General features: G+C 34.2%; 3 protein-coding genes across 3 annotated transcripts in view; all 3 read right to left on the bottom strand.

Moving 5' to 3' along the window:
- Syn1 (Syntrophin-like 1) overlaps window positions 1-2081 on the bottom strand; it is a 266471-nt gene extending 264390 nt beyond the window's left edge. Inside the window, exon 1 of the mRNA XM_085959140.1 lies at window positions 1204-2081. Coding sequence (XP_085815266.1) covers window positions 1204-1696 — 493 coding nt within the window. The 5' untranslated portion in view covers window positions 1697-2081. The remainder of the gene's footprint in view (window positions 1-1203) is intronic.
- Window positions 2082-7682: 5601 nt separating this feature from the next.
- On the bottom strand, window positions 7683-10170 carry LOC147078394 (uncharacterized). The gene is made up of 2 exons (XM_085960464.1): window positions 9656-10170; window positions 7683-7692 (listed from the first exon to the last, which is right to left on the bottom strand). Exons 1-2 carry the CDS (start codon window positions 10168-10170, stop codon window positions 7683-7685), a joined length of 525 nt encoding a protein of 174 aa, XP_085816590.1.
- Window positions 10171-12580: 2410 nt separating this feature from the next.
- On the bottom strand, window positions 12581-25386 carry Ent1 (Equilibrative nucleoside transporter 1). Its single transcript, XM_085956962.1, has 7 exons — window positions 25072-25386; window positions 21191-21345; window positions 19768-19913; window positions 18616-19062; window positions 17888-17973; window positions 14598-14797; window positions 12581-13462 (listed from the first exon to the last, which is right to left on the bottom strand). The coding sequence occupies exons 1-7, from the start codon at window positions 25279-25281 to the stop codon at window positions 13351-13353; spliced, it is 1356 nt and encodes a 451-aa protein (XP_085813088.1). The 5' UTR covers window positions 25282-25386; the 3' UTR covers window positions 12581-13350.
- Between the last annotated feature and the right edge of the window lie 266 nt (window positions 25387-25652).

The raw sequence follows: 25652 nt of genomic DNA, 5'->3' as shown, positions 1-25652 counted from the left end.
ACAAAATATCAGAATGTAAATATTCGCAAATCTGCACGTGTCGTTTCTAGTCACCATGGACGTCGAAGGGCAACGGAAGTAATCGCGAACCCGACAAAACCAGTGAGTTGTTTTTTTTAATGGAAAGGTGTTTTCGTTATTACTAAGTTTAGGTAGCTATTTCTATATATTCCAAATGATTCTCCTCGATTTGCCGCCCTTCGAGTAACTGCCGCCCCCAAGCAACGCTCAATCTGCCTACCCCCACGGGACGTCACTGGGTGAAAGCATCGGACTATTAACTAGACAGTGTGGCATTTCCAATAGTAATATGTAATGTGAATAGGTACCTGGCAATGCAATAGGTAGGTACCTAATTTGTGATGTATGGTCATGGATAATAATAGTATGTAAAATGTATGTAAAATCTCCAGTTCATAAAGATTCTTCACATTCCTATAAATATTTTAATCCCATCATTGACATGGGAAGTTAATTTAACCAAACATTATTAATTGAACTAATTGAAGAAGAGGGTTGGAAGAAGCCATGTGGATTATACATGTGTAACTACTTAATTGATAGTGATGAATAAACACTAAGAAACATTGACAAATTCAAAATATCAAAACTGCTTTTAATTACAAATTAATATCTCAAGGCAATGTTAATTACAAATTTGACGAGCTTTTCCCGATGTGATATCACCATTTTCGTACATTCCCATAATCTAGCTCTGTAACTGAATCTAACGTTTGTAATTAATTACTAAAAAGTTCTAATTATACCTAGAGAGAAATATATGATATTTTTTATTAGATACATTAAAAAAAAAAAGACAAAAAGAGTTATGTTTGACTTATAACGTAGTCCAGCAGATACTTAAACAAAATAATACAAGATTGTCGAAATAAGTAACTCAAGATGAATTTTTTTAAATGACTTCTTTTTAATGTTTTGGTATCTTGCTGTAAAGATTATTAGTAAGGGGTTGCTTGATCCCTTGGGACGGGGCTGATTATACCTAAGCTAATTCTCTTGAAGATAATAATATAGGTTTTTACCCAAGCTGAACTTTTGTAAATATCAACGTAAACAAAATTAATACAAACAGAAGATGAGGTCTAACATAATTTAGTCTTTGCCAGTTTGATAATACTTAATATAATAATAGGTTTGTTTTGAAAACAATATAGGTAGGTAGTCATGTTTTTTAATATTTACCTTCAAGTTGGACAACTTTTCCAGCTCTCTTAAGAGCCTTCACTGCCTCCTCGTGTGTTGCATCCTTCAAGTCCTCGCCGTTGACTGAAAGTATAGCATCACCGACATACAACTGTTCAGTCAAGTCTGCAGCCATACCCTTGAATATCTTGGATATCAAGATGGGCATGTTGTTTTCGACACCACCTTTAATAGAAATACCTAAGCCATTATTGTCTGATTTAACCACCTGCACTAGTCTCTTCTGGTTAGCTACAGAATCTGGTACTTCTGTGAAATCACCATTCGGCGTTTCCACATTGTTATTAAGAGTACCGTTGAGGGTGGTGGATGCATCATAACTGTCGTCGAGGCACACGCTCAGGTAGTCGTCTTCGAGAGAACAATGAACCCTGTACCACGTCCCTCTCACCAGGGTTTCCAGTAAACCCGAGTGGACCACGGAGCCTCCTGGACTTTCGCTCCCCCCGCATTCTACCCCGTTTTCAACCATATTCAGGCTGAAAGCACAACAATTAAACTATGTTAAAACGGATGAAATCGTAATTGCTGCCAATTTCTGTATGATAACATCCTCCGATTTACGTTATCTTTCCTTTTCACTCATCCCTTGCCTTATAAAAACACTTTTTACCACCATTTTGAACATAATCAATTAAAAAACATAATTTCTGAAAGATGTCACTATTTTCATTCTTATCACATTTTACACTTATCGTTTACGCACAATATGATGAACATTTGCATTAATTCCTCACATGATACGATTCACAAATCGGCGATATCAAGACATGACATCTGTCAAACAATTCGCAGTACCGAAAGTGCAACACTCGTCACATCACACGACCGAACGCTGCAAAGCGGGCTGTGTAAACATAGGCGTCAAACAACTTGTACTTAACCGCCCACCGAGCCATCGCGCATGCGGCCACAATGTGAACTAATAACTCATTTTTCTTGTGTTACTCTACCTGTATTTCACAAGTTTTGTAGCGTTAGCACATTTTTGCAGGTTCATAATAATTACTCAAAACTATGAAGCTGAACCGATGAAATTGCAATTTAATTCCAACAGTTTTGTATGCATTATCTTGAGTGAGTCAATCCGTGTTCGAGTAGCGTTCTTGTTTCGATTTGGGTATATATTTTTCATTGCTGGCAACACTATAATCTTTTTTCTTTCTGTTCCTTGTCTGAAGACTCCCGCGAAAATTGACTTTTATTGTGACTTTCGTTTGATCACATTAATCGGTGACTATTGGGTATATTACTCTGAAACCTAAAAAAAATTTTGAAACATAAATAGGTACATTCTTTATCAAATAACTAAATTGCGATATTTAACAGAAAAGGTAAACGTTTCGAAAACTAAGTTATGGACCACATTGCAGTCGTGATGTCACCAAAGGATGGATAACGCCTTTCCAATATTAAATTTGCTTATTTTTCAAAATATTGACAATATTGGGTTCATACGTGGCGAAATAGAGGAAAAGAAATATATCTTATAACATATTATTATGTCTTATTTAAATTTAAATTTGTCGGTGCCTACCTATCGAAAACATATTTTTAATAACTCATTTCTATAGATGGGGTCTAACGGGGTAGTGCATGCGTACAGCACGACACTGTATCCTGATAGTGTCGCATAGCCTCTCCTACTCAATTCCTATCTCTACCTTCACGTGGTGAACCCTGGAAACCTGAGCAACTACACCTAAGATCAGGTAGTGAACCCTGGTGGAAGGTGTAGTCAGGGCTAACGGAGAAGGAAGAAATGGCCCTCCGAAAAGGGGGTTGGGCTTGGGGCTAACAATCTCATCCCGTAAAAAACACATTGTTACGAAACCACAACAACAGCCTCGGAAACCGGACACTAAACTCAAACAACCTGGCAAACGCTTTGGCAAACGAAATACGATTTGGAACATGTATACATTATCACTCTATCGACCAGGAGCACTTAAACTCCTTACAGAACAACTCATAAAATACCAATGTGATATTACGGTCCTACAGGAGATGCGATGGATAGGTCAAGGAGTGATGGAGAAACGAGACTGCACTATACTCTACAGCTGCCATGATAGTAAACATCACTTTGGGACTGGATTCATCGTAAGCAAACGAGTGAAACATTTAATTATTGGGTTCGAACCAGTTAACCCAAGGATCATGCGACTGCGAATTAAAGGAAGTTTCTTCAATTACTCATTTATAAGTGTACATGCCCCCCTACAGAGGATAAGTCGGATGAGGAAAAAGAGGACTTCTACGATGCATTAGAAAGCACGTACAACAGTTGCCCAAATCACGATGTGAAAATAATACTCGGTGATCTAAATGCCAAAATAGGACTGGAAGAGATCTACACTGCCATTGTCGGAAAACATAGTTTTCACAATGAAAGTAATGACAATGGTACCCGACTAATTAACTGTGCAGCGTCACTAAATATGGTTATTGGTAGCACAATGTTTCCCCGTAAAGATATATATAAGGGAACTTGGAAATCCCCGGATGGGTGCACAATAAACCAAATAGACCATATTTTGATAGACAACATGCACAGATCGGATCTAATGAGCGTCCGGACATACAGAGGAGCTAATGTAGACTCAGACCATTTCCTAGTGTGTGGAAAAGTTAGAGCGAAGATCTCAAACACCAAAAAAGAAATGGGAGCAAGAGCAAAACCCTTTGACACAGAGAAACTGAAGATTCCGCAGGAACAAGCTCGGTACCAGGAGAACTTGAACACTCACCTGAGTGACATTATTGAGGTTGGAGACCATGAAGAGGTGAATCAACACTGGGAAGAGTGCAAGACTGCCATAGTATCCTCAGCTAATGATACCTTAGGACGCCGAAAAACAGGTGAACGATCAGAATGGTTTGACGAAGATTGCCGCGAAGTCACTATGAGAAAGAATGAGGCTTACTTAATGATGCTACAGAAGAAAACACGGGCATCAGACGATGAGTATAAAAAGCGCCGGCGTGACGAAAAGAAACTACACAAGAGAAAGAAACGTGATTATTTAAAAAAGGAAATGATTTTACTCCAAGAACACTATAAAGCCCAAGAAAGTCGGCTGTTCTATAGAAAGATAAATAATGTTAGGAAGGGTTTTAAGCCTCGTATCACATTGTGCAATGATGACAATGGCATGATACTCACAGAAAAGCACCGTATTCTTGCCCGGTGGATGGGTTTCTTTGATCAACATTTAAATACCCCCCATAATGATGCCGGCAACACTTACATTAATACTAATGACCAGGAATCAGTACAAAGTGGCATGGATGATAACGAAGAACCACCGACATTAAATGAGGTAAAAGGTGCCATTTTAAGGTTAAAAACAAACAAATCGCCTGGAATAGATAACCTACAGAGTGAATTAATAAAATGTGGGGGAGAAAGCCTGCTCAAACATGTACATAGCCTAATCCGCCAAGTATGGACTTCAGAAAAGATGCCAGAGGAGTGGAAGGATGGGCTGATTTGTCCCCTGCACAAGAAAGGAGACCAACTAGAATATAGTAACTACGGAGGAGTGACACTCCTTAACTCTGCATATAAACTATTGTCGATTCTGATATTCCAGCGGCTGGAACCCATTATAGAAGGAATACTCGGGCACTACCAAGGAGGCTTTCGACGAGGGAGATCATGTGTTAGGTACTCAAATATTCACTCTAAGGCAGATTCTAGAAAAGACCACTGAATTCAATATTAATACGTATCACCTGTCAATCGATTTTAAGGCAGCTTAAGATAGCATTAATCGATACCGGTTATACGAAGCAATGCGAGAATTTGAAATTCCGACGAAAATAATTAAACTTGTAGAGATGACAATGACACCAGTACAATGCCGGGTAAAGCTTCAAGCGGAAATATCCGAGCCATTTGTATCACTGAATGGCCTAAGGCTAAGGCAAGGTGACGCTCTGGCATGCCTTCTTTTCAATATTGCGCTAGAAAAGGTGATACGGGATGCAAAGATCGATGCCCGTGGCAGCGGCACGATATTTACTAAGCCTGTGCAGCTGCTGGCGTATGCCGATGATATCGACATCATTGCCATATCAGAATTGGTGCTGAAAAAGGCATTCACAGCACTAGAAGCCTCTGCCAAAAGAATGGGTTTACAAATAAACGAGGCAAATGTATGAATGACAATGAACCGGCAAAGAGAGTGATGTCCAGCAATCCAATAGGACGTAGAAGAAGAGGGAGGCCAAGGATTCGCTGGTTAGATGGAGCTGCCAGTGACTGCTGTATTCTGGGGGTACCAAATTGGAAAGCGGCCACACTGGATAGGGACAGGTGGAGGGAGCTGTTGGAGGAGGCCAGGACCCACACAGGGTTGTCGCGCCCCTGATGATGATGATAGATAGATAAATTATTGTAAAAGATAGTTTTAACATTTTGCTGTTGATTGATTTTGAAACTTCTCATTTCATTACTTAAATATTATAAAAAAACATTGTATTGTGTGAAAAGTACCATGCGCTACAAGACGCTTTGGAATTCATACCTAAAATGCTCGCAACATTCAGCCAAATCACACATTGTGACACTAGTAGCGCCATACATACATAGTGGTCAGTCATTCATTACCTTATAATCAAATGTGTCACAACTGATTCGTGGCTTAACAGCCATAAACCCATTCAACTACCATTCATCATGATCTGACTGAATGATAAAGTGACTTATAAGGTAAAGGCTGAGGAGAAATTTTTTCACATTGTTCTAATTTATGTCCACAGATGGGGAAGTGACTTGTTACGTGAAGTGTGAGGAGAGATTTTGTTCTTCTGACTCAAATTTAATGACTTAATCAATCAGAATGAGTTATGAAATGTAAATTGAAGTGAAGACGTCTTATATTCTCATTTAAGTGACCATGACGCATGACTGTTGTCTACCTTGTCATATATACCTTGCAGTCAACATAATATTTTTATTGAAATTACTATTTTGTGCATCAAACCCAAAAACAAAATTTATAAAATGCAAAATAATAAGTACCTACCAAGTCAAAAAGAATTTCATTTATTGACGGTTAAGAATTAAACCAATTTTTGTTATACTTTAATAATATGTTGTACATATTTTTCTATTTAGTAGGTACCTACTTAATTCAATGTTTTAAAACTTGATTTTTTTTAAAATAGGTTGTTAAAAAAAACCTTCTAAAAAGAAACCTAAACATATATATTATTATATAATATGAGGCAAAAAGGAGCCCCTAGCCAGGGATTCCCAACCCTGTGCCTGCGGACTCATTTCTACATTTTATGAATTTAAAAAATATCTTTGTCTTTGGCCAAACCGCCCCTTAGTAGGAGCATATGGACACCACGAGGCGCCTCCAAGAATCCGTGTCGCTCGCCAGTCTTCTTGCATCGTTCCATGTCAAACCAGCATCCCGTAGTTCCGCCGTATACACTCTATAGATAGTATTATATATATATAGACGCAGAAATCCGGTTGGCTTGAAGAACAGGCAAGCCAGGTTGAAATTCTCTTCTGTCATCCGCAGCACGTGGCCGAGCCAGGTCTAACGTTGCCTCTTCACTCGCAGCGTGATGAGAGGCTGCTTGGTGTGTTCTCTAATCTCCTAAAGTCATACCACCGCACATCCAGTATCCGTCGCAAACATCTGTTTTCGAAACTCAGTATACGGCAGTGGCGAAGGGTGGAGGTAGGCTGTTAAGATTCGCTATAAATAGTGCACACTAAACTTTTTTAGTCATATGTATTTGTTTTTATTGAACTAAGAATACAATTTACAGATGGTGTTAGTGAGTTTTTAAAAATCAATTAAACCATGCCTAAACGAAAACAAAATAGATTTGGTCTAATTTGGACAATACGACAAAATTGTGCACACTTTTTCATTCATAGTTATTCGTTTTCGTTGGATTAAATATACATATTACACATATTGTTGGTTAATTTTTTTAATTCATTAAGCCCTGGCTAAACCAAACTATAATAAAATAAAAAAAATTATTCTATTTACAAAATATTCAAAGTTATGTATGATTTAATTGCATACTTTTAGATATTTTAGAAATAGACATGTATTTTTTGACTATTATCTATTATGGCTTGGTTTCTAATGGTTTAATTGAATTTTAAAAACTAACCAACACTATCTGTAAATTGTAGTCTTATTTCAATGGAAACAAATATGTATGTCTGAAAAAGTTTAATGTGCACTGTTTATGGCGGATCTTAACAGCCTACCTCCACCCTTCGCCACTGGTATACGGTTGCTCTGAGCCTTCGTAAAGTGCCATGATTCGATAGCGAATCATGGCACCTTAAAAAATATACCAATCGTTAATATTTTAAATCGTAATAATTGTAATTGAATGTTTGTATTGGTTATACATATTAAATTTATCGTCAATATAATAAGGTTGAACAAGCAACCTGGTGGATCGTAAAACTAACCCTCTCTAAAAAGTGGAACATATAAAATGAAATCATACTTTGATACAACTTATTTATGCGAATCAATATTTTCATCATAACAAAATGACAGTTTCTTCTTTCTTTTGACGATGTCCGATTCTAATAGGATCATAATATGGGCTTCCATAGTGGAGGTTTGTATTAATAGATTTTTGTTCTTACGAGAAATGGATATTAACCACTTGCTCAAGATACCAGGTCCATACTCTTGACTACATACACAAATTGAAAAACAATATACTTATATATTTTCCAGACCTAGGATTCGAACCTGGGACGCACAACATTATAAGCTGATGTTTAAGCCGAAAAATAGGAAAATCCGGATACATGAAACTATGAAAAATTGATCGAAGAAATCCAATGCCAAAGATCCCACTAATTACATAAATGGTAATTTATTCTTGTTACCTACATATTTTTTCATAATATGGCAGTCTTACATTTTTTTATTATTAAAAATTACACATTTTTAATTATCTGCTTCATTATATTATCTAATATTTTTAAATAATATTTAAAACGTTTTTTACTATAACTAGACATTGTTAACTCATTTAGTGCTGACACCGCGACTGGCACGTTTGCATTAGTTGGCCATTAGATATAATTAACACGATATTTGTGGTAATTAAATATTAATTAACAAGTCAGCAGTGATTGTGTTAAAAAATATAACTAATATTTAGTTATTAAATTTATATCATCATCATCATCAGCCGGGGTCAATCCACTGCTGGATGAAGGCCTCCCCAAGCTTTCTCCAACTCTCTCGGTCCTGTGTCGTTCGCTGCCACGTATTTCCGCCGAACTTTACCAGTTCGTCAATCCAGCAGCTTTTAGGGCGACCCTGTGGCCGTTTCGTACCCCTTGGGTACCATTGGATGACGGCATTTGTCCAGCGGCCGTCCTTTCGGCGAGCAATGTGCCCCGCCCATCTCCATTTCAGCTGTTTGGCAACGTCTATTACATCGCGTACTCTTGTCTGCTATCTAACCCATTCGTTTCTCTTATGGTCCTTTCGCGTGATGCCCAACATGCACCTCTCCATGCCTCGCTGTGTGACTGTTAACTTTTGGACCTCTCTCGTGTTGAGGGTCCACGTCTCGCAGCCATACGTGAGCACGGGTAGCACACATTGGTTGAACACCCTACGCTTAAGACATAATGGTAGGTCACTCTTGAAGATACTATTCAGACATCCGAAAGCACTCCATCCCAGCTTTGTTCTTCGAGCAATTTCATCGTGCATGCTTCCGTCTATGGACACCTGCTGTCCGAGATAGATGTAGCTGCTGACTTGCTCGAGTTGGGTGCCAGAAATACAGATAATCGCAGGGTCCGAAAAACAGTTCCTCATCACTTTTGTCTTTGAGACATTTATCTTTAGACCGACAGTTTGACTGACATCCGCGAGTTCTTGCATTCTACCTTGGAGGTCTTTCGGGTCTTGTGAGAGTATAACAATATCATCTGCAAAGCGCAGGTGACTGAGGTGCTCTCCGTTAATTGGAACACCTTTTTCCTCCCAATCAAGTTTCCTAAATAAGTCCTCAAGAGTAGCGGTGAATAGTTTAGGTTAGTTCAATATATTAATGTAGCGTCTGGAAATTCCTTGGTTGCTAAGGGCGTCTATAATTGAGAATTTTTTGATGGAATCAAACGCCTTTTCATAGTCTATAAAACCAAGATATAATGGCAGTTTGTATTCCTGGTAGCGCTCTATGATTTCCCTGACGACCTGTATATGATCCATAGTACTGTAGCCTCTTCTGAATCCGGCTTGCTCTCTTGGTTGGTTCTCGTCTAGAATTGTTTCGAGACGGTTTGAGTATTTTCGTGAAAACCTTATACAGAATTGGCAGTAGACTAATAGGTCGATAGTTTTTCAGATCTTCAGTGTCTCCTTTCTTATGGAGAATAATAATGGAGGCATTTTTCCATGACTCTGGGATGTTCTCTTCGTGCAGACAAGACGTGAACAGACGTGCGAGCACTTCGCTCACCGTCCTCCCGGCCAGTTTGAGAACATCGATAGTCAGCCCATCTTCTCCCGGGGCTTTCCTACTCTTCATGCTCATTATAGCATATTCCACCTTTGTGGTAGTAACCTCGGGAAGAGGATCTCCATATTCTCCGTTCACCGGAAGATCTGAATTGATGTCAGTGTCATCTTTGTATAGAGCGCTGTAAAACTCTACAACAGTGTCCAGTAGATGATCCCAGTTACGCACGATACTTCCATCTTGCGCTTTTAGTGTCGTGATCTGCCGTCTCCCTATTGACAGATGCTGCTTGTTCTTATGTAAGCTCCTTCCTGACGCAACAATTGATTCTACAAGGTTCATATTGAACTTACGAAGATCTTCTCGTACGTTTTTACGTAGAGTTTTGCACAGCGTGGAGTACTCGAGATCATTTGCAACTTGTTGCTCGCTTTTCGAACTCCTACGCAGCTTCATAAGATCCAACGTTTCCTTTGAAAGTTTGCTTACTCGTTCAACCACAGCAGCAACTGTCTCTTCCGAAGATTCTATTAAATTTATATATTATGTAATATTCTCTAGGTTATGTAAGTTTTATTGAAAAAAAAATGTGCCCGTTATTCCATTTTTAACTGTAAATTTTCTCCTGATAAAAATAAGGTTGTGAGCCCTTGTTCTAGGCCTTTTTTTATGTTTTTTGCATATAATACTAGTGTGGCACTGGAACTTGCTTTGGCATTTTTGTAAAGCACAGAAGACTCCATCTCGAACTAGATTGAACATCTTTGGTCTTGCGACATATAAATTGTCATTATACTCACCAATCACATACCAATTAAGATGTTCAAATAAAGAAAATTATTTTGTTTCAAAGTGTAATTTATTTCCATTTAAATATTTTTTATCATATCATTATTTTATAATATTTATAAAATTCTCTATAGACACAGATAACTGCAAATAAATACTTAAAAAGCCAACAGACAATACTGCCTGCACATTTTTAATCGTAAGTGGTAAATATATTTTTTCTACTTAAAGGAACATAATGATGGTAACATTCGAGTATAAATTTCACACATCATATAAAATTAAAGCCTTTTAAAATACACGTAAATTATTTATAAGTAATTAATATATTTAATAAAGAGAGACAATGAATTGAAATATTATACATTCTTGTCAATAAAATGGGCTACAATGACAATACTAATTGTTATTTTTTGATATTTGTATTATCAGGGATATATAAATCAGATGTACACTTAAGTCGGCTCGTACATCGGAACTCGGCTCGCCTAAAAACGCGTCAAATACGTCAATGTGACGTCATCGTTATTTAACGAAACAACATAACACGCGTTGCCAAATGGAGCTTCGCAGATTGATCGAATGCAACTGTTTCTTCTGAAAAAAACATCTGGCTGTTGCATCCTTCTCGGGCACCGAGTCGGAGGGTCGAAATCACAAAGAAACACCTACGAATACGTTTCGAAGGCTACGCGCGACTGTCGCTAGATAGATGTGCGAGGTTGTGTCATGCAATACTAGCCAGCTGGTCTCGGAAGTTTTCATTTATGGCTGTCAGGCACATGAGGCGAGTTGTGAAGTGCGAGCGGGCTAAAGGATGGCTTTTATTGAAATATATTTTGGCTATTTTTAAATGCCTTAGACGTAAGATAGGGTTACCATATTCTGGTTATTTGAAAAGAGGACAACTAACGTAGTTGGAAGGTTTGATTTTTAGGCTACAACAAAAATAGATACTTTAAAAATATATATTATATCCTTTTGTTTTGGCATTGTTTATTTAGTCAAACAAAAATTTTAGGTCTCAAAAAAGGACATGTTCGAGAAGAAGAGAATATACGGTAACCCTATTTATTAATAAATTAGGTATTCTAAATATAAGTACATAAATGAGGGTTGGAAATGCAAGAAGTAAAATACCGCCGCAGGCAAGAAATATTAAATTAGGGGGCATAATACCTTGTACACACTTATCTAATTATCAAACTCCTTAAATCCAACCGTATAGAATATACAGTACCAATATTTTTAACCCTGTGGTTACCTTTAAGAACAAATCTCTCTTCTCTTCTTATGTAAAAAAGACAGAGGAGCGACATGATGGTTGTTGCTAATTTTACCATAATATATTATGCATTGCTATTTAAGAAATTTATTTATGAAAGCTATAAATATTTTTGTTTTTGGTTTAGTTTTATACATAATACTTTGGAAAATAATACAAATATTGCGTAAACTTACTTCAAAATAACACTGTAAATCGATAATGACATATCAATAAAACGTTCACATTACTCGATGCAAATTTCAGATGAAGTCGTCGTATTCCCAAATTCTAACTATAGCCTTATCATTATATCATGGCTACGGACGTCTTTTAACCGGTTCAATGCCTTCAGCGAGTTATCTCGCTCTATGAAGCCATGATCAACAGGCCGCACACACAAATTTCGTGAGTTATCTCGTCCGATTTTAAACTCAAATTACTAACTACTGTCAATTGATATGCATAATTTAAAAAAATAAACACATGGTGACATCTGTTTGAATAATTATGAAATACTAAGTCTCAAATTATCGGTATTACAGCAATTGTTGTAGTAAGAGCTTTGCTCTACATTCAACATGTGTCGTTGAAAACTATATGTTTATGTACGCCCCGACCTGAGTCTACCATTTACCATTGCATACAGTGCCATAAAATCGCAGCTGAGATATGAAGATTATAAAATAATATCAATCATATTTACTGCGAACATCAGACGTGGTTTAGTACGGTTAACACCTTATACAATTCACATAAAATTGTCATTTTTATTGCCGAATAAAAATTAAATTAGTAATGTAACAGATTTTTGATGATAATACGTCGTTCAGGTCCTCAACTCTTGCAAAGCGAAAACTAATTTTGAAAAACTTCTTTCATGATATTTGTGTTGTGTTGTGTTGTTAAATGTATCACCCCATCTTTCCAATATAGACCCGGATATGTATGTGATTTCTTATGGCGTGGTTATTCCCTTTCCCCACAAATTTAGCATTGATACTTCCCACCCCCTTAACTCAATAGTAACTTAGTTTTTTAAATTCAATTTTATCAGTTGTTCTTATCTCAGATAAAAACAGCATCTTTCTAAAAACTCATTATCATTTTGTAGTGAGATAAACTTGATAAAGATATAAAAGATAACTTGATAAACCTTACCGTGTAAGTGAAACACCAAGTGATTGATACATTATATAAAATGAACAACTTCCCTTGGAGTTTTCGTAAATACTTTGCAAATATAATAAGTAACCAAAGGGTTGACATAATTAAATTATTATAATAAATTAACATTGAGCAAAATAAGATCATTTGGAGATAATAAATATATTTAACTAATAAAGGCTTTTATAATTAACTCCTAACTTATTTTCTTAGGGTACCTTAAAATTAATAATATATACTGTAAACATATCACAAAAATATAAACTTCTGTTTGCGAACGCAAATTTTACGTTGATAATACGGAATGCATAATTGGCTAAATACATTAATAGGACAGGTACTTTATACTTAAGCACTATGCCCCTGAGATATCTTTACGTACATTTAACACTGATATATATTATCTAACAATTGCATTATAATGATTTCACTAGAACCATTCCCAGAGCAGCACCGACACTGATTCCGATTCCGAGCATGGCAGCCATCATTGAAGAAGCTCTTTCCTTTTCGTGATGTTCAACAAATCTGGTGACAAAATAATAGCAATGAAGGATAATGTTAGAATAACAATGGATATTTATTTAGATAGTATTACTAGTAGGAACAATAATTATATGTAAAACCATATTTATTTCAGATGGCAACATTATTGTATCCAAATTATAATAGTATATACGGGCATCCAACTATTTTGGTGTTAACAGTTACCAAATAACTTGCATCATAACAAGATGCCAATTCTACAATGTTTTTGTAAATTGGTGCATTGAAACGTGGTGACATTTTTTTAAAGCCGTTATCTTTGCCAGGTAAATTCTGATGTTTCGATAATAAACATATTACCTAGTTCGGATCAAGATACATAGATTCGGGAGACATTGACCATTGTATACAAATTTTTTGAAAGTTGTATCAAAAATGTAGATACATTTATAAATTCGATTTTTATTTTCTGACACCGACATATGAATAATTTCTCCCATATTGTTCATATATAGATGTTCTTGGTCTGGACTGGGCTTATGGCATACACCAGTGGTAATCAAAGTGTGTAACATCTAAACGCACCATAAGCTGTTCAAAATTAGTATGTAATAATTTCTGATAATCTTAATTCAGTTTTCTTCTGGCAATTTGTCCTTTATTTTATAGCGTTGTGTTCTTTATGTTTTACTTTTCATTTAAAACCTATATTTATTCTTTATTTTGAAATCTTTACATTTATTACGTTGAAATTTTGAAAAAGGTTATAAAGAATACTGCATACAGATTTGACGCTTAGAAAAAAACCTCTTCGTCTAATTCTGATAGGGATACTTTCAGACAAAAAGCTAAAAAGGAAAGGTCCCGAATATAGTTCTGAGTGGTTGAAATTCAATTGGCTGATCAGCGTTGTGAAAGAATCATTAAGCACTAAGGACGATGAAACGGAAATGTTTGAAAACTTTGACATGGTCTGTAATTGACAAAATACACTTACATTATAACAAATAACATAACTAAATGTGCTTTAAAATGTAAATGTTTTGGTTTCCATGCACTGGATCTAAACATACATTGGGGAAAAAAATTTATTTGATCCGACCACCACCTTCCTCTGAACCCTTGGTGATCAGCTAGAATCTAGTGAATGATTGATTGTTAATATAAATATTTATACCTTGCAGCATTGATCATTGATATGTTTGCGACATAACCATTGGAAATGGCAAAAACAGTCAGTAAAATGATATATTCCCAGTCAGATTGTATGATGACAGGTAGGTGTGAGCGCGGCTGAGCATTGCACATCATCAGCAGTGGAATAGCGACCACCCTCAATAAGGCAACAACAGCAATAATCCACGTCTTCTTGGCAGGCTGAAAACAACAAGCAATAATTATTAACCAAGCAAGCAAAAAACCTAAATTAACCTCATTGACAAATAAATTAGTAAGTATAGATGATTTTTATTAAATGTCATCTCAATTTTCACTTGCTTAAGGGGGGACATGCTCGTCGAAGGTCAAAATTGAGTTTTTATTGTATTTTCAAACCATGATCCTGGACACTCCTTAAACGTTGTAGATAATCTATTTATATAATTTTGAAGCCTTATTATCCTTTATAGTTATTTTAAACATTTGATGACTGCATGAAGTATTTTTGTTACATAAAATAGTATTCTTTTAAACCTCTCGCTCTAATGTTTTAGAATATAGTCATATTTCGGTACATAACTGTGCAGTGGTGTTAAGATTTTTTACATTTATTAATTTTTAAACGCATTTATAAAACCATTAGTATAATTTATTTCCAGATAATTTTTGTAAAATATTCACGATAAAAAATTATTTTGAAAATCTCTGTGATCCCAAATTTGACAAGAATTAGGCATTTTACTTTTCAAAAAATCGGCAAGATTAACACATTTGAAGATGATTCTAAAGATATTTATTATAAGCTATGTTTTTGACCATTCAAGTGTGATAAACATCTTATGAATAATGATTGCTTTATAATAATTATTGACCTAAGAATAAGGTAGTGTTTTTTTGAAATACGCCATTTCTTTTGTCATTCCCTAGTAGTTAAGCTACAACATACGGCCGTAGCCATAAATTGACAAACTTTAATTAAAGTAGGGAGTAAAATTATGTTAACTCGCGTGTTTGAACATGTACCTAACCGAATTTTTTTTTATTTTTTTTTAAACGGTACATGTTCAAACACGCGCGTCAATATCATTTTACTCCCTACTTCAATTATAGTTTGTCAATTTATGGCTACGGCCGTATGTTGTAGCTTAACCACTGGGGAATGACAGAAGAAATGGCGTATTTCAAAAAAACACTACCTTATTCTTAGGTCAATAATTATTATAAAGCAATCATTATTCATAAGATATTTATCACACTTGAATGGTCAAAGACATAGCTTATAATAAGTATCTTTAGAATTATCTTCGAATGTGTTAATCCTGCCAATTTTTTGAATAATAAAATGCCGAATTCTTGTCAAATTTTGGATCACAGAGATTATCAATATAATTTTTTATCGTGAATATTTTACAAAAATTATCTCGTAATAAATTATGCTAATGGTTTTATAAATGCGTTTAAAAATTAATAAATGTAAAAAATCTTAACACCACTGCACAGTTATGTACCGAAATATGACTATATTCTAAAACATTAGAGCGAGAGGTTTAAAAGAATACTATTTTATGTAACAAAAATACTTCATGCAGTCATCAAATGTTTAAAATAACTATAAAGGATAATAAGGCTTCAAAATTATATAAATAGATTATCTACAATGTTTAAGGAGTGTCCAGGATCATGGTTTGAAAATACAATAAAAACTCAATTTTGACCTTCGACGAGCATGTCCCCCCTTAATGCCTATCTATATTACCACATAGGAACTTTTTGCAATGGACATCCTGATTTTTTTGCACACTTATGCAACATAAAATTAGAGGAACATTGGTATACAAAGCCTGAAGGTGACGAAAGTCTTTATGGAAAATTACAAAACTCTTATTAATAATTAGAAAATATATTATTATGAGGAACTCAAAAATTGACCCTATACACATTTTTTCCTTTATGAATAATTATACTCAAAGATTCTATTGGGTAGAGTATTTTTTATTGTGCAAAGTTAAAAACAATATGTAAATTTAATTTAATCAAAACATCGGTTTTTCCAGTTGATTAAGCCTCTAAATTAAAAATTGTATGAAGCATTTCCATTTTATTTTATTTAGATAACCTCGATAGGCAACAAATCATTTATTTGTCTAGAAAACATTAATTTAGAATAATAAGATATCAACATAATATTTTCAATATGATTAAATGTCTTTGGTGTCACTTCTTTATCATGAAATTAACATTATTATCATAGACTGGAACAATATTATATGTACAATGTTATAATATAATAAGTAATTATTAGTGGTGACCTACATATCGACACTGAATTATCAATATCAGCTAATTTATTAGATTCACATTATTTTATAAAACTGTGCAAATGTTATTTGATAACTGCTGTTAAAATATGAAGTGTGTTAAAAGATCTTGAATCTATCACTCTTCTAAATATTTATAAAATGCCAATCGAAAAAACTCTTATGTTTCAAATACATTATCATCACGTTATATACAGTCACAGTAAGCTGACGCTACGGGAAAAGTGTATAATGTCGTTTTTCTTAGTATTTAAAATGTTATCAGAGTGATGATCTCATCCAGTAACACATTTTGAAACTTTAAATGAATATTGCCAGCTAGAAAAATCTGCCGTAATCGCCAGAACAACAATGAGGTCACCTCACACCTCACGCGTTTCATCGGCAACCGCATGACTCAATGAACGTTTATTATTATTTTCTACATGGCTACACATTTTCGACTCATGTGAAAATCGCTTATATTTTGTTTTTAGTGATTTTCTCTGTGGATTTTCTATTAAATTAGTATCTATTTATGGTGTTTATGTTTATTAGCTATGATTTTCAGGTTGGGTTCTGTTCAAAATATTATCTATCGATGCAATATTGGAAGTAGTTTTAATGTACGCATACATAGAAACTGTTAAAATTAATTGAAATTAGCATGAATAATGAATAATAATTCAAAATACTAAAATATTAAAGTTGGCACTCTCCATCATTTAATTTATAGAGATAGTGGTCAGTCAAAATATTCTGCAGAATGACGAAACCATAGACTAAATTTGTCGCCGTACCAGCATGTGACAGTATGTGACGTGATCATAATGTAATTGCAGCATTAAGCACAAATATGATAAAATGACAATGCTTTTCTTCCTCCTATAAAATTTACTTCTAAGAAGTTAAGAGATATTGGCAGTTCACGGTCAATATAAATAATTTAATGAAATTTAAAAAACATTAACAAAAAGACCTATAAAGCAATAAATTAAATTATTGAATTTACCTTTAAAATCATACCAGCCACAACACGTCCGGCATAATCTCCACAGTTGAATATGAGGTAATTGACAACTGGCACAAAGTAGATATCTTGAAAGAAAAACATACATAATTATGATATTTAGAAAGAAATTCAATATTATGTAATGAATTTAAGATTATTTGATTTTTGGGATGCAAAACACATATCTCTTGCTGTGACCCAGTATTGAAGTCAAATTTATGGCCTGTATCCATGGATTGTTCGACAATAGCTGACATTGTCAATGTTTTAACAGATATCCTCTTCCGTGTTCACTCACACGCCTGTATGTCATCCGTAAGATCTGGCCAATATACTTCTTCATACACCCACGACAATTTACCTCGTGCACGCCTGCTGAATCCATTGACTGAATGTCCTTTATTGGTTGTAAAAGCACAGTTTCAATTTCGTGGGACAGTATCCTCGTTGTAAAAAAAGCCAATGAAATACACCAGAACCTTGCTAATATTAATAGGTACGATGGGTTACGTTTAATACCTTTATGGTTGGTTAAAATTTTAAATGCCATTCGTTATCATAAAACAAACTTTTTTTGAGTTGTTTCCATATAAAACTAGGTTATCGATATGCTCTGCTTAGGAGCAAAAATATGCTAATTTACTTTTCTTTTCCTGTAAAATGCTTCACTGATTCTATTCAATGACTTACTGATAGAAATATAAAAAAGTCTTGGACATGGTACTTACTGTTCCAGTCGCCGCCCGCACCACTATGATGGGACTCGATCAAAACCGTGACACTCGGATAAACTGCAGTCGTGACGACAAATATACAACCAACGGAGAAACAATAGATCCAGATCTTCTTCAGTATTTGAGTATTGGAAATAAACATCACTCTATTGTTAGTGGAGATTCCGAGGTCTCGACAAGCGCCGTAAATGTAGAAGGTGAAGAATTCAACTTTGGACAGGAAGAAGTAAGAAAGCAGTGATGCTATCATCATGAGATCACCGATGATGAAGTAAATCATGGCACTGTGCAGAGGAGACACTTTGAACGTGAGCGATAGTATTTGGGCGACAGCGGCGATGATTCCTCCTAGAGCCTGACCATTCACCACGGCGGCCATGTACTGTGTTGAAAATTTACCCGCTATTCCGTATAAGCTTCCACCGAATATCGCTCCAGCACCTAGAATCAATTATTAGGTGGCATTTTTATGTTTGACAGTTGACGTTAGGTAATGAATGGTCAATGTGAAATGACTTGCAGCTAAGAGTAGACCATGAGCATTTGGAAATAAACCATTTGGAACAAAAATTATAAATCTATTTATTGAAATTAAATATTAAAGCGGTAAAATATACTCAATACCCTCTACTGTTTCTGGAGCCGGGAACACTCGCCCTGATCCGTTCCGCGTCCAGTTTGGGAAACCATGATTTAAATCAAACGGTTTACCAATTTTTCAAGAGTGAATAAATTAGTTTGCGGTTAATGGATAAAGGTGTCCACCCGTGAATGTTTATTAAACTGAGACAGGATATGATTAATAGAATCAAATTATGACATTGAAAAAATTATCATGACAAAAAAAACCAATAAAACATTAAATAAATTCTTTAATTGTAAATTTACAGTAAGTATTGTATCTTATACAGTAAGTAGTTATTGAATAAAAAAAATGATCATTTGATTATTTAATTTTTAATGACAATAAACTAAGTTAAAAAAAAATCAGTAATGATTTCAATTCACTTGATTCATACAATTTATTTTAAATGATTAATCTATGAAAAGATATAGGGTATAGGTTAAAATCAAAGTGCATCTGGTCAAGTTAATACATAATAGTGATTCAATTTCATTCATTTAATAAATTTGGGTCATATTTACCATTGATAACAACGACTGTGAGCATGGTGAGAATAAAAAAGCCATCTTGCCAGTCATCCGTGTCAACTTGTACCATAACAGTCGTCACTATAAACAACATTGTTATCACAAGCAATGATCCGCCCATTCGAATAGATAGTGGAATTCTGCAAACATATAAATATTTGATTATGATAATATGAAATTATTCTATTACTTACATAATATGTAACCATTATGCTATTAACCAATTATGATACGAGCCTCCTAACATAATATTATTATGTTGGGAGGCTTGTGGCATAATTGGTTAATGCACGGATTGGCGCGACACCAATGGTTCAAATCCCGTCGAGTTTCATTTTTTTTTCAAATATAATTTTATCTAGTTAAGTTATGTACGTTCATAAAATAATATATGTATGTACTCTTATCACAATCTTTCATCAATAATCAGATTTTTAGTCTAGGATTGTAGGTACCCTGAATGGTTGAATTGTTTTCTCATATAAAATATTTAAATTATCGGTAATTCGCGCACTGTTTGCGAATCATAATAAAATTAGATATATGTCTGTGTGTATATTATAGTATACGACAATGGCAAGAGGTGGAGGTGGGCTATTAAGATTCTGCATAAATAGTTCCCACTAAACTTTGTCAGTCATACTTATTTGATTTCATTGAACATTAGTTCAATGAAATATGCAATTGCAAATGGTGGTGCTGGTTAGTTTTTTTAAGCCCTACTTCTATCAAACCATAATCCATAAAAAATATTCTTCTATCTATAAAATATCTAAAATGATGTATGGTTTAATGGCATAATTTTAGATATTTTATAAATACTAAAACAAATATTTTTTTACTATAATGGCTTGGATTAGGCAGCATTTCATTGAATTTGAAAAACTAACAAACCTTATCTATACATTCTAATCTTAGTTCAATGAACACAAATACGTTTGAATGACAAAGTTTAGTGCACTATTTATGTCAGATCCTAACAGCCTACCTCCACCCTTCGCCACTGTTAAGTATAGTATACCAACATTTTTATAATTTTACATTTTGTACTATTATGTTGTTGGAAAAACTGTCATTTTGGAAATCGGAAAGGTAATTTGAAAATAAATCATTGACACAAGAGGAAAAACCGAATAAGAAACAAAATTTTCAGTTGGCATATAAGTAATAAGACCAATTAAGGGCTGATAATCTGTAGTCATCTATGTCTTTAAAGTGGTACTAGTATGTTGTTAGTTTGGTAGATAATAGTAGGATATAAATGAATTGATAATATAATATGTAGGTATATAATATTGTGAGATGCAGCAGTTTGTTCTTTCGTTTTCTTCTTCTTCTTCTTCTAAAACTCGAAATGACGTTTCGTTTACTGTTAATTTAAAATAATATTTACATTTATTATTGACAGACAACTTACAAATGGCTGTAGAGAGAATTGAAAATCAGACAGAAGGTACTGGGAACGGAAGCGGCTACATTTAAATATGAAGTGAATTCTGCTTGAAACTGCGTCTTCCCCAACTGGATAGTGTAATTATGCGGTGACACATCACGGAACTTGTACATCCAATACTGAAATTATTTAAATACACTTTCAGAAACGCAAACATAAAAAAATGCTGTAAAAAAGATACATTATATCCTCACTAAATAGGATAGCATAAATACGAATAATTACAAGATAAAAAGAACTTTTTATGTACCACGTTTTTAAATTCTGTTGGATCATATAAACTTGACAATTCTATGTATTAATAAATACTTTTCTTAAATTTTTTTGATGAATTATCCCATCAACTTGAAAGAAAATGATCAAATGCGTAATAAAGAGGGCAATTATACGAAATTTTCAAACATTTATTAATTGAATAACATATATGAGATTTTTAAAACATGTACTTAAGTACTTGATATGAAGAAAAAAACAAACAAAACAAACAAACAAAAAACAAGAAAGCGAGTTAATTCTTTTTTCAAAATCGTCAAATGCCGTTACGCAAAAGTGCAAGCATTGAATTCGATCGAAGCGCCACCTTGCGGATTTTTTCCGAACTAACTTTCCATACAAAACAGAATTAACTGGAAATGAATTCAATTCTGCTTAAAGATGGCTAAAAGAATGCATTGTCATCGTGTTCTGATATATTATACAAGTTTCAAAGGTCTAGCTAGTCGGGAAGTTAGTGAAAAATCGATTGCAAGATTTGTACTGGACAAACAAGAAAACGAGCTAATAAAAACGTGGTAAAAATTAGCATTTTTGTTCCTAAGCAGAGCATAATATAGACCACTAAATAAAGTGGAGGTTGTGTTAACAGTTGTTTTTAGTATGAACGGTCGTCAGCTATTCACAACATATTCTGGATCGGACAACTAATAAATTTGATCCAGCTACTCAGGGGCGGATTTAACGGTACTCTTGAGTGTGCGTATATTGATAAGATATGTATTAAATTTTCTGTGAATCAACTTTATAAAAATTCCACAAATAGTTTGACACAACAATGATAATAGCTTTAGTGACCACAGTCATTCCAGATAACATTTAATTCAATAGATACAATTTTTTACATTACCTACTATAATTTTCAACGGATTAGATTTCAAAACATTACAAAATAATTATTACCCAAAGTACTTATTTATACATTTTAAGAAAATAATAATTATATGAATTACGGTGAATGGTGTCATACGCCATTTTAGGAAGGTAGCTAATATTATTATTTTGAATATAAATATATATTTTTTCTATAGGAGGCTCTATTTGTGCTGGGACAGGTTAAATCCGCCCTTGCTGCTACGAGATCTGAACCCGTCGCCATGATGTGATTTAAAGGTGGGTGTACAGTCGGCTATTGCTCGACATTACAGGGACTTTACATACATGGAAGTATAGTCGTCAATATGAACTATGGACAATGTTATTGTGTATGTTAAAATTGGCACAACAGTAAGTACATGTTATTTATATCATAATTTTTGAATCAACAATAAATCTACACATGTGTAAAGGCCCCTATTACTCTCTTTAGCCTTCATTATCATTCATAATGTGCACATGGCCTAGCCAGTGCAGTCTCCCTAGCTTGATTGATTGAAAAACCGTGCAATCTATATCCTCCTTTACAATTGTTGTCATCCCTGCTGTATACAATACATAGGTACTATATTTTTATTACATACAATATCTACTATATTTAAAGAAGATTATCTAGTAATTGGCCATTCCCCCGATATGCAGACATCCTAACTAACTCTCCCTCGAAATTCTGTTGCACAATTTTTTTTTTATTACAATAATTGCTATAACAATGGAGGAAAATTGAATACACTCTTAATTTAAGCATATATCAATTGGCATATTCTATTTGTAACCAGTTGTGTGTTTAGTGATATCAAAATACCAGAATGTTATTCTTCAACCCAATTACTGTAGCTGGCTAATATGTAAAAGTATACAAATCAGGCATGGGCAACCGTTTTTGGTTTATGATATGTATGTGGCCATACGAAAATAGACCGAGCCAGATCTGGCCTACAAGCTACATATTACCCATGATGTATAAGTTAATGTATGATGAGATTGATCGCCGGATTAATTCCACTCTCAACCATTCCAAATGCCATTTTTAAAAGTGACGCCCCGTCGTATGCAAAGTGTAGCAAAGTATCATTCAGCCAAAGTGAGCTACGAGTGATTACATCATGTGAAAGATGGATAAGAGATAAAACTTATTATTAAAAAACCAATAAATAGAAGTAGGTACCAAGCAATAATGTGCAATTATGACACTGCTGAAATGGCAGTGCTCTGGTCATATTGGTCGGAAAGTGGAAAACAGGCAGACAAATGCAGTGACATTGAAAGTCAGTGGATAAAGATTATTCAGTTGAAAATGTCCCTTTGAGGCGGACGAAATCGGTCCAGATTTATTTATTAAAAGTGGAAAAAGTACTAAATTGCGTTTTATTAGATTAAATCAATATTTCAGTGGAGAAGGGTTGACACTAAATGATTATGTAATGTTTACCTTGACTTCTATGGATAATTGTATTAAGAAGATTCATTATTCACATTATATTATAATTAGCGCAATGAATAATGCAAATTAATTAAAAAATTAGGCACAGGGTGGGCCAACTGTCAGTCACCAATTTCCATCCATTAAGTACATAATATATTGACAGCAAATAAGGATAAAATATCTTGGTGATTGTGCCGCAGATGCCGTCATGAGCTTTTATATTTTTTTTTTTACGAAAACAGTTTATTCCATGTAGACAATTAATTATTATAATAATAAAACCTTTTTCTGTCGGCGCATAGGCGTTTCGATCCGATAATTGTTAATTTGAAATTTGAAATTTTCATACATTTTGATGCATCATTATCACAAACTAAGATTGTATTAGGTAATATTAGGTTGGGGTAGGTTAGGTTAGGTCTAAAAAGAAAGTTATAAAATCTCATGACGGCATCTGCGGCACATTTACCAATATCTTGACAGAAATCAGATAAAACATAGGGTAAATGTGCCGCAGAGTTGGACATGAGATTTTACAACTTTCTTTTTAGACCAAACCAAACCAAACCTAACCTAATCTAACCTACCCCAACCTAATATTACCTCATATAATCCTAGTTTGTGATAATGGTGTATCAAAATGTATGAAAATTTCAAATTTTTAATCAACGATTATTGGATCGAAAAGCCGATGTGCCGACAGAAAAAGGTATTTAATATAATTGTCTACATAGAATAAACTGTTTGGGTAAAAAAAAATTATTAAAGCTTGAAATGCTCGTGTCCACCTCTGCGGTACAATTACCAAACATATTATTAAGGACTCTCTTGTGAGGCATAATTTATAAAAAAAATATTAATGACCACACTTCTTGTCATAGTATTTTTATCAGTTTACACAATAAAAAATATGTATTCCAATCATTATCTTACATTACAAATTAAATACCATTAGTAGATAATTTAATCAACATCTAATTAACCTTGTGAATTAATATAATTCAGTAAGTAGGAACTAATAGGTATATATAGTGATAATAATTCTTAATCTCCTTCAAATTCAACAAAATAATTAATGTAAGTGTCAATAACTCTAGATAACAAGATAAAAAAAGAGGTGGGTATAAGCGTGTATAAACAAATTGACTAATTAATTTATTAGTCAGAGGGTGACAGATCTGACAGCTATCATATGGTTGAGTTTTCATTGGATTGTGTTGAGTTTTTTTATTGTTTACGTTTACCGGGTGTATTTGAGCTACAAACTTACGTCATTTGCCGTAATGAAGAAATTCCAGGGCATAAGAGAAGTAACACCATACAAATAGAATAGAAAATACACTATTCTATAGTTATCCACTGGCTCGCATGTTATCGGTTTAGCTGACGGCGATGCATCAACCAACTCTCGGTGTTCACAATCTTCATTAAACACATCTTCACCTTCGTTTAATATATCGTTATTTATTGACGCACTCATTTTTCACATTACTCTAAATCAAATCCGACTGAACGACACAATGATCTATCGATTTACATCTATTTTTATTTACAAGCTGATGATTGTCAACCTCGGACTGCCAGTACAACGGCTCAAATTTTCCAATTCCATTCCCAATAAAATTATATGGATAAATTTCCCTATTATTCGATTCCTGCGGTACCGATAGATTGATTTTGGCAATACCTACAGTTCGTATCATTGAACGTTAAGTAGTAATTATCTTATACATATTACTATAATAATTATTATAAAAAAAAGATTGCATGGGCTTGCTGTTGTTAACCATCTGACCAAATGATAATCAAAAAAAATCACGTCGTAGAAAGTAATATTGGAGGATATAGATA

This window comes from Rhyacophila brunnea, unplaced genomic scaffold, assembly GCF_057557595.1.
Source record: "Rhyacophila brunnea isolate RB1 unplaced genomic scaffold, BYU_Rbru_1.0 scaffold_11, whole genome shotgun sequence".
NCBI classification, from domain to species: Eukaryota; Metazoa; Arthropoda; class Insecta; order Trichoptera; family Rhyacophilidae; genus Rhyacophila; species Rhyacophila brunnea.
Note: the sequence above shows the minus strand (reverse complement) of the source record. Positions and strands in the feature narration are given on the sequence as shown.

Coding starts and splice junctions, on each gene's coding strand:
- Ent1 (XM_085956962.1), bottom strand. CDS start 25,281: ATGAGTGCGTCAATAAATAACGATATATTAAACGAAGGTGAAGATGTG. Junction 19,914..21,190: donor AATTCTCTCTACAGCCATTT/GTAAGTTGTCTG, acceptor ATATGTTTGCAG/AATTCCACTATCTATTCGAA. Junction 14,798..17,887: donor TGGCTGGTATGATTTTAAAG/GTAAATTCAATA, acceptor TGTTGTTTTCAG/CCTGCCAAGAAGACGTGGAT.
- LOC147078394 (XM_085960464.1), bottom strand. CDS start 10,170: ATGAAGCTGCGTAGGAGTTCGAAAAGCGAGCAACAAGTTGCAAATGAT.